Genomic DNA, 14180 nt, shown 5'->3' on the forward strand with positions numbered 1-14180 from the left:
AACTCTATGGTAGGTTTCCCAGGCATCAGTGCTCTGAGAACGGAAACGGAAATAGGTTAGTAGGGGTAGAAGCGGCGCGTGTGTTTCTGGCTTGTTCGAGTTGCGGCTATGGGTCGAGTCAAGCACCAGGAGCCCGAGGAAGCGCCGGAGACCGAAGCAACAACCCCAGAACGGTCGTACCACGAGCTGGTCGCAAACGTAAATGCTATTGCGCGGCCGTTAGCCTCTCGGAAGCTCACACGCAAACTCTACAAGTGCATCAAAAAAGGTGTGCGAGATTGGTGGGGGTGAGAGCCCTTTCCGGGTGGGCTGTGATGGACTCAGTTTCGAACTTTACTGTCTCTTCCTGAAACTTCTCGTGTTTTATTTTGTAGCATCGAAGTTGAAACAGATTCGGCGAGGGGTGAAAGAAGTCCAGAAATTCATCAACAAAGGCGAAAAAGGGTAAGAACCTGTGATACTCCAGGCGATGGGATTTTTGAGAGAGTTAATCTCCGTATTTCCGCTTGAAGTAACTGCTGTGGTGTGCTTTGGTTTAACTCTAAAGCAAAACCCTTTTAAGGCATTTAAGATAAATGCTTAAATTAGCTTTTTCTACACAAAGTTCACAGAAACTAGTGTGACATTCTAAGCAAATTAGAGACATTTCTTTTGTTAGCGGTAAGAAACTTATTTGAGACTTTCCATTATGTTGAATTTCATGTTTTACTAATCCCTAATTTTTAACCAAGTGCTAAAATTTGTCTTGTTTCTCATAGAATCACAGTTCTTGCAGGAGATACATTGCCTATTGATGTTTATTGCCACATCCCCATCATGTGTGAAGACAGGAGTCTTCCCTATGTATATATTCCATCTAAAACGGTAATAATTGGTTAAAGGAGTTTTCTTTCTGCTTGTCCTTGAGAAAGGAATGAATGTATAAAATGGGTCAAAATAATTCAATAGAATTTTGTCTTGCATGATCATTTTATTTACCTATGTAAACAGAAATAAAGTCTTAGATACTTAGATATGAATACTTAAGCTTTTCTCAAAAGCTACTATTTATCTCTACTCCATGATGCGGATGTCGTTGATTATTAAAGTCCCAGTAATAGTTTATGAACAAACTTTTGTATGTTTTGTGTCTTTTTTGTGACTTAAATATATAACAGAACTGGGTGCAATAACATATTAACATTCAGAAGTGCTAAACTCATGTTATAGATGGATTGCTGAATAACATATGGCAGGGGTGTCAAACTGGGGGCCCACAAGTCGGATGCATCATGCACAGGCCATGCTTAGCTCAGCTGCACGAATTTGAAAAACATAATGTGATGGCAATGTGATGCTGCAAGTTTGATACCTGTGACATATAACATCTGCATTCATATTAATAAACTGTCATATACTACAAGATTAAATTATTGCTTAGTACAGTCAATCTAACAAGTGGATATTAGATATTCAGGCTACAGATCCTTATAATGCCATATATAGTTTCAGCATAATCATGTCCAACTATTGAATATGATACTAATATATGAATTTTAATAAAATAGCTAAAAAGTGGTACATGTCATGTTTAAAGAGAGCCGAGGTGGCGCAGTGGTTAAATGCAGCACTGCAGGCTACTTCAGCTGACTGCAGTTCAGCTGTTCAAATCTCACCGGCTCAGGGTTGACTCAGCCTTCCATCCTTCCGAGGTGGGTAAAATGAGGACCCGGATTGTTGTTGGGGGCAATATGCTGACTCTGTAAACCGCTTAGAGAGGGCTGAAAGCCCTATGAAGCGGTATATAAGTCTAACTGCTAACTGCTATTAAAGACTTCAGTACCATATTTTGTTAATACCTTGACGTTATGAGAGGCCAGTTCATATTGAAGTCCCTGAGAAATCCCTAATATTTTTCCTTTAAATTATGTTAAATTTTAATATCTTAGCAAGATCATTTTGTCTCAAATGTGATATCAAATTCTGAAGCATTAAGTAAGCCTTATTTATTCTCAGGTTGTTGAAATTTGGTTTCCATTTTAAAAAAATGTTTGCAGTGCAGTTGCTGAATTAAGCTTTAGAGAAGTTAGATCTTCACCCTGAGGGGGGGCTAAAATCAAATTTCTAAAATACTGAATTTGTTTAGTTTGCATCTTGAAATATGAATAAATAGTCTGTGCTGAAAAAAGTGAGACCTCTATGTGTGATCCAAGGAACTAAATCCTTTTCTTTTGCATTCAGGATTTGGGAGCAGCAGCAGGCTCAAAACGCCCAACCTGCGTTATCATGATAAAGGCTCATGAGGACTATCAAGAAGCTTACAATGAGTGCTTGGAGGAAGTGGAGGCTCTTCCTCTTCCTTTGTGAAGAACATTGATAACGAATGCTATTAAGACTCCAAGATATATGATATACTGGATTCTATAGGCTTTGTGTGGTTAAATATGTTTCATGCCAGTTTGATATGACAGTTGGCCTGGATTGTTACACTGAGGAATAGATCAAGTGACTTATTGGAACCATGGCAGCTATGCTGTAATCTATTTTTGAAGAATTTTGGTTGAAATTCTTGCTGGAAATGTGTGTTAAAATGTTGTCCGATGTTCAGCTCTAAAAGAATTCTAGACCATTAACATAGAGGAACTGTTAAATAATAAAATGTTTATAGATATATTGGCCTTATCCAATTCAATATACTATGGTCTTCAATATCACATGATCTTACTTGCTTACTCCAAACCAGGGGTCCCCAACTTCTGGTCTGTGGACCAGCAGAAGTCCACAGCTTGCCAGCAACTGGGTCCACAGAAACAAGCAAAGCCCCATCCATGGGATTCTGGTCCACGGAAAAACCTTTATCCACAGAACCAGTCTCTGGTGCCCAAAAGGTGCTGTAAAGTACCTTCAAGTTGTATTCCTGTCTACTTGAGGTAGAGAACATTTCTTGCCTCACTGCACGCTCCTTTATGCATACAGAAATGCTATTAAAAATTGAAAAATACAAGTCATCTATAGCCTCTTTATTTAAAGGGCAGTGTTATTTCAGCCCTTGTTAACTAGATCATACTGGAGTACAGAAGCAAATATGAAGTATCCTCCCTCCCTCCCTCTCCCCCCCCCCCAAAAAAAAATCCAGCCCCGGGCCAGCTAGACTAAGTTGCTTTATACAAATTAGTCTTACACTGAATACCTATAATTTTGTAGGTATTGGATTGTATGGTAACAGGCAAAGGAAAAGTAATTTATTTCAATTGGTTTCTATGTCTCCTGCTATCCTGTTTAGATGTCTGATATGTACAAGATTGGATAGAATTGAGAATACCTGCAGCAAGATAAAGCCTCTGCTACTCTTAAAGGCTATAGTGGCAGTTGATATTTTTTTCAGTTATCCTTTCTCTAGGTTTTTGCTTCAGAAAAAAGGCAATGTCATTTTGTAAAGTGTAAGTTGTAAGCATTAGTTCTTACTTGAAGCCTCCAAGTTAAAATAACAATGTAACACTTTAGAAAATTATTTCTAAAGAGCTGTACCTTTGAGGAAATCTTTAAGATTACTCCATAAAATCACCAATCCTGGATAGTAGGAATAATCTATGCCTAAGGATGTCTGTAAATTAAAATCTCTAAGGCAGATTTGAAAACCCTTTTACATACACAAAATGCAACATTTTATTACAAGCTGTTAACACCAAACTTTCGTTCATTACCTATACAGGTTTTAGATTTACCATATTTAAATAGTACATGCTCTGATGCTATAAATTGTTTATATAAGGAAGAAAACTGATCCTGACTTTTGAGCTCTTATTTCTCTACTTAAGTAAGTTGTGTATTTGTATTCATATTCTAAAATATTCCACTGTATACTTATCTCTTAGTCTCTGAAGAACAATATTGTATACAGAGGCTGACTTAAAATGTTAGGAAACACCAGTAAGTCTACAATTGTCCTCATTTGCATTCTAATTTACTTGAATTTTTTTCTTTGAAACAGGAGAAAGTTGGATTCTCCACATGCTTTTCTTACCTCAGAAACACATTTCTGTTTTCAAGAATTTGGTAATCTGTAAGCATTAAAAGTGGAGAGTAGGGGGTAGCAGCTCCACATACAGTGCTTGTGGTATCCAACAAGGAACAGAATTGTGACCAGGGATAGGATAAACTCTACAACAGGAGCAGTGCCTGTTGAAGCTACCAGGATGAAGCCTAAAACGCTCAGACATGGAGTATACATACAGGATATTGCATTGCCTCAACCTGGGAAGTTTTTGTCTGGTCCACTAAACTAGTCAGCTTCCATTGTATAGCAGCTGTTATATTAAGCAGGACATTGTAGAGTTCTGCTTGCACACAATTGCTGTATTTGAAGAGCCTATTTCATAACAAGTCTTGCCATTATCAAAAGATGAGGCGTTTTCCATCGGCTGGGTTTTGTTCCATAGGGCAATATGGACACTTCAGTCTGCAGAATGTAACAAAAAAAGAATCAAATCAGGACTTTGGAATCCTTACAAGAAACTACTTTTGTAACAATATGAAGATGATCCGCCCCACGCTCCTGAAAAACTGGCAGCAAGTTATGTTGTATGAAAGTGTGATGGAGTGATTGTGCTGGCACCACAGACATCCAGGTCAAGTCTATTGTCTGTTACTGAAGCTTGCTGTGCTTTGGGCTTTGTTCTTGGCCCAGTTTACTTAATGTTTCTTATGAAAAATGGGAGCACTACATGTCTTTGAGTTTCTGAACAAAAGAAAAGTTGCCAAGTTTGAAAAATATTGATTTGGAGTTTTTAAAATAGCCCTATTCAACAACTGAGCTGAAGATAGCAGACATAATGCAGCCACAGTATATAAAAATTTTAAAAAGTATTTTGGGGGGAAAGTTTTAGTAAATCTACATGGCATTACATGTATAAACATGGGATGAATAAAGTATATGATCTAACTGCAGTATGGAAATGGAAATAGTTCAGGCAATTACTTATCATCTACTAACCCCATAACTTTCATTGAGATAGCAAGATTTGATGAAAATCACTCACTTCCCTCCATTGATAAGCTTGTTGAGAGCATCTCTAGAAATAACATGTCCACAAATCAACTTGATAGGTGGATTGGAATCTGTGGTCTGTTGGCGCAGGATGGGACATGCAAAGACTGAATGATACCAGCATTTCATTCCCAGTTCAACTTCAATCTGTTAAGAAAATAAAAGTTAACTTTAGCATATAGTTCTATTTATTTTCTTCAGCAAAAATCCCAACCGATCCTATAATTCCTTCCCCAGAATGGGTTAAGTAACTCACCGGCAGCTCATCCTTGTGGCTCCAGACACCTGTGCATTGTCTCTGCTCAATCACAGCCTTGATGTTCATCAGAACTGGCAATGCTACACATCCTGCAGCAAAACTGCAGAGACAGAATGCTCAGTGCTGCCCAGTACAGCCCCCAGTCCCGCCTCTATGAAGCTTTACCTGACACTAAGAGGTGACTCCACTGAGAGACCCAGCAAGGAACATGCATCACGAGTGAAAGTCTCACAAATCTCTGTCCAATGACTTTCATCCAGTAGATGCCTATATGGAGAATTCTGAAGGCCTAAGCGTAGGTATACCAGACTTCCCATCATCACTTGGATCTCTGTTCAGCAAGATACAGGAAGTGCCACTTTAATGAACAACCTTCACTAAGGTCACCTGGGCCTATTTCAGAATGAATTGTAGGAAACTGATGACAATACCAATGAACAGGCTGAGGAGATGATGCCTTTGCTTTGAATCAAGGAATTGACCAGTTAAGTTTGCCTCTTGTATTAAAACTGGGGAATGTACACAGAGCATGGTTTCTGGAATTCTTTTCTACCCCTTCATACCAGCTGCACTCAGTCACATGACCAGGTGGGAGGAAGGCGAGGCTTAAGAATGGAGCAGCTGGTAGCATTCCAAGGGCTGTCCAGCTGCTTCTCCCATATGAATGAATGAAGGGGAAGTTTTCTGGAATGCCTTTCTTCAAAGGCTCAAGCTAGATCAGGCTATTTTCAGGCTTGGTCTTTTGTCAGCTTTTCCCACCACACCAAATCTGGTCCTGTTTTTTTCAGTGCTCAGACAGGTACCCTGCTGAGAGATGAACAGGCTCGGTCCCTCTTTCCAGCATCCCATTGGGTTGGAGAGAAAATGGGAATAATGAGATTCCAACATTCTTTAGTTTAAAGAGTTGTTTGAAGCAACAAAATCAGAAACAAAAGGCATCAATTCTGGCAACTGTAAAGAAACATTATGAAAATCAATCTTCATAGAAATAAAATGTATTATTTTACCTTTGTCAAGGATGCTGAGCAGAGCATTAGCCCAACAGTCCTAGGAAAGAGGTATTAGTTCATAGCAAGAAAGCAGATCCAAGGGAAAAGTGTCCCACCTTGCTTGTGTAGGTGGGCAAAGGGTTGAAAGTGACGTGCATAGCTCAAGGCCTCCAACTCCTTGCCGGGGCCGCCAGAAAGAAGTCTGATGAAATGGAGCCGATGCAACTGAAATTCCAGAGTACTGTTCAGATCGGCCAGCTGCTGCCTGTGGAAGACTGCCCAGCTAGGCAAGGTACATTATTCCCTCAGCAACTAGAGTCTATAAAGGAACTGTTCTCAGAGTAATTATAATGGGGGGAAAAAAGACTTTCAATGTTCCAAACTCACTTACATATCGGCTACAGGAGGTTATGAATGCTGGCAGCATGTTTTTAAGTGAAATCTCAGAAATGTACTAGATTTCATAGATGAGAAACAAAGCATCTTAAAAAGTAATTAAAAACTAATCAAAGTAAATTGAAAACCTAAACTAAAACAATCGGATTAGGAATTATAGGAAGAAAAGAACCTGGATTCCCCAAAGGCACACAGTGCACTGTTCCAAAGACTTACCTCAGAGCAGGTCCCAGGTCTTGTTTGTGCAGAGCTTCCAGAATGCTGTTCAGTTCCAGGAATGGTTTTTTGAAATCTACATCCACTTTCACAGTTGATTCCTGCCGAGGAGAAACCAGAAGTTGATTGAAAAACAAATTGTCTCGCCTTCTCCTGAAAATAAAGGAGCAGGCAAGAAATGGAAACAGATGGAGATTCAAATAAAGATTATGGATAATCATTGACTTATAACTGGTTGTTTAATGACTTTTCAAAGTTACGATGGGCCCCTCAAAAGCTACTTACAAGCCAGTCCCACCCCCATGGTGACATGATCGCATTTTGAGTGCTTGGCAAGTGGCTCACCTTTACGGCCATTTGAGCATCTCATGATCACATCACCACAATTTGCTATGAATTCTGCTGTTTTCCAGTGTCTACTTCCAGTTTCTGGCAAAAAAATGCATCTGGGGAAAATGGATTTACTTAATGAGCATGGTGTTTGCTTAACAACTGCTACAAAATATGTTTTTTTAAAAATCAGGTCCAGTCACATGATGCCTTGACTTATGACTGCAATGATTTATGACCCTAATTGTTATCTGTCAAGAACTACCTATAGCCATTTCAGAATGGGCAAAAATGATATACAACAGAACACAGTAATTGAATCAAGTGCTTCTTCTGGTACTATAGGCAAGAAAGTAAGTTTGTGGCCAGCAGAATTGAATACCCTAACTGAAGCATAAGCCAAAAAGTGTAACACAATGTAGGATTACAACCATCATGGATTACAATTTAGTCCTCGCTTACTGATCATTAGTTCAAAGTTACAACTGTTCAAAGTTACAGTTGAGCTGGCCAACAAGATTTAAGCTAGTTTTCAAAGTTGCAGTCATTGTCACATGATCATTATTTGGGTCCTTGGCAACTAGCGCATTTATGATAGTTGCAGGTTCCATAATCATGTAATCACCTTGTGACCTTCATAGTTGGCTTCTGATAAGCAATGTCAATTGGGAAGCCAGCAGGCAGTCACAAATTGCACTCACCTGATGTCAACTTAATGATCTGTGGTGATTAGCTTTACAATCACACAGCGACAGGGTTGATAGTCCCAACCGTAGTTGGTAAGTGAGGACTTCCTGTATACCATGCAGAGATTTCTGTCATTAAAGAGATTAGTACCTGACACAATTCTTCAGCCACTCCCAACATTCCTTGTTGATAGAGATGTTCTATAATTGCCAATACCAGGATCTGTTTCTCTTGGGTTTCCCAGACCAGAGCAGGAACAATGCCACACAAGTCAGCATCAAAATTCTGGAACAAAAATTTGTGAAAATGAAAGAGAAGCAGATGATCCTTCAATCTGTATTTCAGAAGGGAAGCAAAGTAACTTGCTAGAATGATAAATTGCCTTATCTTTAAGCATGTAAATATGGTGTAAAGATAAGGCAAATTATCATTCTAGCAATTTAAAGAAGGATACCATACCATCTATAATGAAAGCTAGGTAGTCCTCAAATGAGATTTAACTTCTTTCTTATGAACAGCATAAATTGATGTTCGATATGAAAACTTGAACATTTCTCTACTGTGCAAAAATATAGGAGATTCTTATTCACAGGACCTGCCTCATATACCTCTACTTAATGCCCTTAATATTTTTATTCCCAATGATATCTCACAACCAAATTGCTTCTGATAAGAGAAGCCCACACATCGCAATTATTTGGCATATAGCAAATAATATAGTTAGCTACTTTACGTAATATGGGTAGTTCTCATTTAGCAACTACAGTTGGGGCTGGCAACTTGATCATTACGTGAAGCCATTGCTAAGTGAAACCACAACAGTGTTTATGATCTTACTTCAGCTTTCCTTTACTTTACAAAAAGTAAAGTAAAAGTCAAAAAGTTACTTTTTCATCACCACCATGATTGCAAATGGTCACTAAATGAGGCAATCCCTAAAGAAGGACTAGCCATAGTCACGTTTTGAAGAATCATTTGCTTGCATACCTCTTGGACCATTTTTCATGCAATATTTTAGATTCAGTGTAATGTGAAGAAAACACAATACTTATGAAGGTTGAGAAAACACAGCAAGAGCTTTCCTGTACTATACTAAATAAGTGTTTATGCTATCAAAGAACAAAATAATAGAACATGCATATTTTACTAGTTAACAAGCATTCCAAAATCGACAGCATAAAATCATTGGAGTAACATCTATTCTCATGGTTCCCAATTTAAAATCCAAAGCAATTTCCTTCTTGGTCCCACACACCCACACACCCAAATTAGTAGAAGATACTTACTCTATCTATTGCTTTGCCCACGCGGGAGATACTGCTGTGAATATCTTTGTGATCTGAAGCTAAGTTTTGAACAGTATCCTTAATTTTCTTACAGCATTGGGACATAACAAGGGAGAGTGTAGCAGAAAGAGGTCCTCGCTGCAAGGCTGTAATAGGAAAAGCAATGGCATTTTAGTTTTAGATGTGCTCAGTCTCTGCCTACTTGCAATTTTCATTTGACATAAATAGGTGAAGATATTTTATGGTATCCTCACCTGTAAGGGACACATTTGGGGAAAGGCACCACTAGATACAACAGTTCCATATAATAGTAATATTTTCATACTCAACATTTCTTCAACATCTGTTCACAAGTATCTTGGAATTCAATTGTGAAAATTAAGGGAAGACAGCAATGAAAATAAACCAGTTGTATAATAGCACGGAGAAAATACACCTTCTGGGTCCCAAGAGATGGCATTGTTTCAAAGAAGTCCCAGGAGTATGGCCTATGTGGACAGGGTGGTTGGTACCCTTGAGAACAAATACCAGTAGTTCCCAAATAATCCAGTCCTATGTCATAAGGGACTTTACAGGTGTAAACCAGCACACTGAATTGCACCCAGACCTAGAAGGCTATTGGTAGCCAGTGTCAGATGGGCATAACAAGCAATGACCACAACTACCGTACTTGCATCACCGCATAATGGACCAATTGCAGTTTTTGGATGTTCAAAGGCAGCACAATGCGATTGTCCTGATGAGAGGGGAATAAGATGTGGGTGATCATGAGCAGGGTCCATAATGCGGAAATGGGTACAAACTGCACACCAAACAAAGTTATGCAAAGACACCCCTGGCCACAGCTGTGAACAGTTCTTCAATTTGGATCTGAGAGTCCTGGAGGACCCCAAAGTATGCACTGGTTTCAAGCAAGGCAAGATAAAACTGCTCAGTGTCAAAGATCAATCCTCTCCAGTATTGGGACTTTTGGAAACTAAAACCTACAGCCACTTGGTTTTGGTAGGGTAGAGCTAAATCCTGTTCCTCCCCATCTGGACCTTTGCAACCTCCAGACACAGGAATAGAGCCTCAATAGTTTCAGTTGAATTTGAAGGAGGTAATATGTACACTTGAATATTATCTACATACTGTATTGCATTGTAACAGCCAATTAGATTGATCATTCATTCATTCATTCATTCATTCATTCATTCATTCATTCATTCATTCATTCATTCAAACAAGCTGAGTTTTGGCTAATCTCAAAGAATATACTTTTTACTGAATTAACCCATTTTCTGGGATTACTCAAATACATTTGACTCATAAACTAATTAAATGGGCTGCGTTCACATTAGGGGCTTCACAATCTATACATCTAACCAAGGACAAACTTAAGGTTGTTAAAAAACTTCACTAAGTTTTATTAAGTGTATTTTGCAAGCCCGCTCAATCCAATAAGCATGGAACACAAAAACTCCCAAGCAAAGATCAGCTTCCTACAGTTTCATGGATCAAATGTGTGCCTTCTTTTCTGGCAAACAAGATAAAACGTGGTTTTCCATTGTGTTCTTCCAGGATGCTTCTACACTATGACTTTCTAGTGTAGGGTTGCCTTGGTGGCCTCTCATTAGCCAGATCCGCATCTGCCTGGCTTTTTATGACCAGGTGGCTCATGTTCAAAGCCGAGACCGCAATCCCAGACCCCTTCGGCGCCTGTCAGGCAAGGCGAGCCTGCCGCAGCCCTGCCTCCAAGGCAAGGGGCATCCGTACCTGCAGCGCCCAGCTCCTCCCTTAGCTGGCTGACGTAGCGCAGCAGCTCTTCCAGGCCTCGCTCACAATGCTGGCCGTAGCACAGGAACTTCTGCAGCACTTTGTCCACCTCCCTCTCTACGCAGGCGCACCGCTCCATTAGCCCGGCCTGCCTGACACGCTCTGAAGCGGAAGGAGAAAAAGCTTCCAGTCAGGACAGCCGATGGTGACCTTTTCCAAGCGCCAGAGACCGGCCGCAGGGGTCGGCTGAGGCGGAAGGTCCTCGCCGGTTGAACGCCGGCGGCGCTGCTGACGAGAAGAACTGGAGGCGAGGCCAACCAGCCGGGCATCCACCTCTCTTCTCCCCCCACCTCCTCCACTTCGGTTTAAGGGATCGAGAGAGAATAGTTCGCGGACGGGATTCTGCCTGTGCCACGGCTCACCCCTTAATGAATGCGGTCGCCACAAATCGACCCTGTGGGATCCTTGGTGGTTCCTATCAGAGACGAGCGATAGGTTAGAAAGGCACCCTCCGTACGCTGAATGGCACGTTCCTTTACTATTCAGTATGAAGGTTGGGTGGAGCCACTTCGGGGGGAAAAGGGGGGAGGGAAGCTTGAAATAACGCTAACCTGAGACCCGTGGAAAGAGACGCCGTTTTTCTTCAATCTGAGAAAATAGAATAATTAATAATTAGCTTCCTTGTCTTATGCTGCCGTCCTACGCGTACCTAATTGCTAAAGTTTCATGATGGAGCAAACCATTTTTATTGGGAAGGGTGTGCCTGGAATAAACTACATAGGGTGCAACAGCTGATTGGGACAAACCATTTTTGGCTTAGGTAAATTGTAAGTGACGTGTAGGTTTGGAGTGAACCATTTGGTAGACAATTTGGAGTTGCTTGTACGGAGAGTGTCAAATGCAGATAAGATGAAATATCAATAACAGATCAGGCAAACGTTTGATGAACTGTGACCCCAACCTGTCTTAGACTTGGTAGTATCAATTAAAATAGATCAAGTCTTTCAGCTTTCAGCCCCTCACCTGTTCCCACATGCAGTTTGGGAGCATCACAACATCCTGAATAACTTGTCTTCTCCCTTTGTATCCAATGCTGGTCTTATCTTATCCCCAGCCCTTTATTTAAATATTCTTGTGTCATCATTTCCTGTCCTGGAATAATTTCTCTCTCTCTCAATCTCATCATATCCCATAAAAATGTCATATTCTATAAAATTAACACTGTGCCATCCATTAGGTTGGAGCTAAATTCATATTACCTGTTGTATGCAAATGACCATGTGCTTTGGGTGTGGCTTTGCCATCCAGCCTAGGGAAGATCTGATGACCTGTTATAGGTGTACTCAAAGTATGTTTTGGAGTATGTGCTTGGAGGTATAGACACTCCTCCCTTGTGGTCATTAGTCTTCATTGCAGCTATCGCTCCCAGCAGTTACCTTACCACTAAATATATTCCTGTGTTCCTTTTATCCCGGTAATATTCCCCCACCCTATTTTGGAATTAATATTTCTTCAGTATTCTAACCAGAAATGCAAAAGAAGAGATGCTGTAGGTTCATTATTTTATTGAGAGAAGTGTGCCATGTTTATGCAATTCTACATTTGCATAATTCCAAAATGTTTTCACAAAAGATCAGCTTCACGTTTTTCCTCAATGCAGCATTTGTAAAATCATGAGGGTTGTTAAACTGGGCATTTATTATTTGCCAGTTTCTCTGTTAATTTCTTACTTTCCTGGAAATAATTGTGTACCCAGGATACAGTTATACAATTCTGTAGTTTTGGTTAACCATGTAATTACATCTCTCTCTCTATTTGCAATGATTTTCAGTCTGATGTCTCCCTAAAAGTGTTTACTTTTATCTCAATTAAAATATGCGGGAACTGCTCAATTAATTCAAACATTTTTGGAGACAATTGGGAGCCTTCTTGGAATTTGCCCAAGATGGATGTGGAAGATAAATCAATGTAAGGAGTTGTCCTCCTAAATTGTGAAATTATTTCCGGTCGGGGAATGTTTTCCTGCTAGAGAAAGATGTGAAAATGGATAATAACAAGGTTATAGAAAAAGGCAAATTGGCATGCATATAACAATTGGTATCGTTGTGAATCTGGACTATGCAGTTTAACAGGCAGTTGCAACAGAAGAGCAATTGAGATTGGCCCTTCTTAGAGGCAATTTTATGATGGGAATATTTTGTACCAACATGAAGAATGGAATTTTTTTTAGATTGCCATTTTGTAATGAATCTTTTCTGGAATACAACTGTTAATTATTTGTCTTAGAAAATTACCAGATTGTGTGAACCTTAAATATTTCTATTTTAATTACATATCTTAATAAATATTCAGCTGCTGTAATATATTTACACTGTGTGGCTATGAAGTCATTTTAGAAACAACAACTGTTCAAAATATAGTGGCTGATTTATTATCTTGGGTCATGAATACAGAGTGCATTAGACCAATTCCTGAAAAAAATATAGTAATTTCCAACTATTTCCAATTGAAACTAGATTTGGTATTGACCTATATTCCCTTAATGGTCTAATAGTCTTAATAGTCTATATGTCATATTTGGATTTGGATTTTGGATTTATTATTTATAGGCCGCCCTTTTCCCTGAGGGGACTCAGGGATGATATATAGTCTTAATAGTCTATATGTCATATATCAAACAACTTATCTATCTACCTGCAGTATTTATCTGCAGTTGAAAATTAACACAACTGTATTTTAAGAAAAGTTTTTTGTTTAGTTTCCCTCTTACTACATGATTGTGGTTATTATTAAGTTGCTTGATGCTTAGTCAAATACTGATTGCTGTCATTAAGTGTGACATCATGTCACAACTTGCAATCTCCTACCAGCTTCCCTACTGACATTGTTAGTTGGAAACTGGAAAGGTTGCAAATGATGACATTTGATTATGAGATGCTGCAACAGTCATTAAGCGAGGACCACCTGTACAGCAATTTGTCCACATAGAAGGGATGTTGACATCCCAGTTGTCAGTGAAGTTATACTGGAACTTATTTAGCTATTTCAGTCCCTGGTATTACTAGAACAGACATAGGTAAATCTTTTGTCAGACTATATTAGAGCTTTTATTGGTGGTACTACTATTACTACTGGGAAGTAAGCAGAAAAATGTCGGATGTAACCTTGGATTGTCACAAATACACAGAATATAAAATCTTTGCTGAATATGAATAGCAAAAATACAAAAGTTGCTG

General features: G+C 39.4%; 2 protein-coding genes across 3 annotated transcripts; one reads left to right on the forward strand and one right to left on the reverse strand.

Moving 5' to 3' along the window:
- Positions 1-67: 67 nt before the first annotated feature.
- Positions 68-2650, forward strand: NHP2 (NHP2 ribonucleoprotein). The gene is made up of 4 exons (XM_014061959.2): positions 68-268; positions 375-444; positions 759-864; positions 2221-2650. The coding sequence occupies exons 1-4, from the start codon at positions 109-111 to the stop codon at positions 2344-2346; spliced, it is 462 nt and encodes a 153-aa protein (XP_013917434.1). The 5' UTR covers positions 68-108; the 3' UTR covers positions 2347-2650.
- A 328-nt stretch (positions 2651-2978) lies between these two features.
- RMND5B (required for meiotic nuclear division 5 homolog B) lies at positions 2979-11683 on the reverse strand. 2 transcript variants are annotated; one of them, XM_014061957.2, is made up of 10 exons: positions 11367-11683; positions 10945-11106; positions 9190-9335; positions 8054-8188; positions 6887-6987; positions 6391-6557; positions 5451-5616; positions 5283-5385; positions 5019-5173; positions 2979-4438 (listed from the first exon to the last, which is right to left on the reverse strand). In XM_014061957.2, the coding sequence occupies exons 2-10, from the start codon at positions 11081-11083 to the stop codon at positions 4375-4377; spliced, it is 1176 nt and encodes a 391-aa protein (XP_013917432.1). In that variant the 5' UTR covers positions 11084-11106; positions 11367-11683; the 3' UTR covers positions 2979-4374. The 2 variants fall into 2 exon arrangements, with proteins under 2 accessions (XP_013917432.1, XP_013917433.1); XM_014061958.2 differs by lacking the exon at positions 10945-11106.
- Between the last annotated feature and the right edge of the window lie 2497 nt (positions 11684-14180).

This window comes from Thamnophis sirtalis, unplaced genomic scaffold, assembly GCF_051295495.1.
Source record: "Thamnophis sirtalis isolate CommonGarterSnake01/CBP01778 unplaced genomic scaffold, rThaSir2_p1.2 scaffold_3, whole genome shotgun sequence".
Lineage (NCBI taxonomy): Eukaryota > Metazoa > Chordata > Lepidosauria > Squamata > Natricidae > Thamnophis > Thamnophis sirtalis.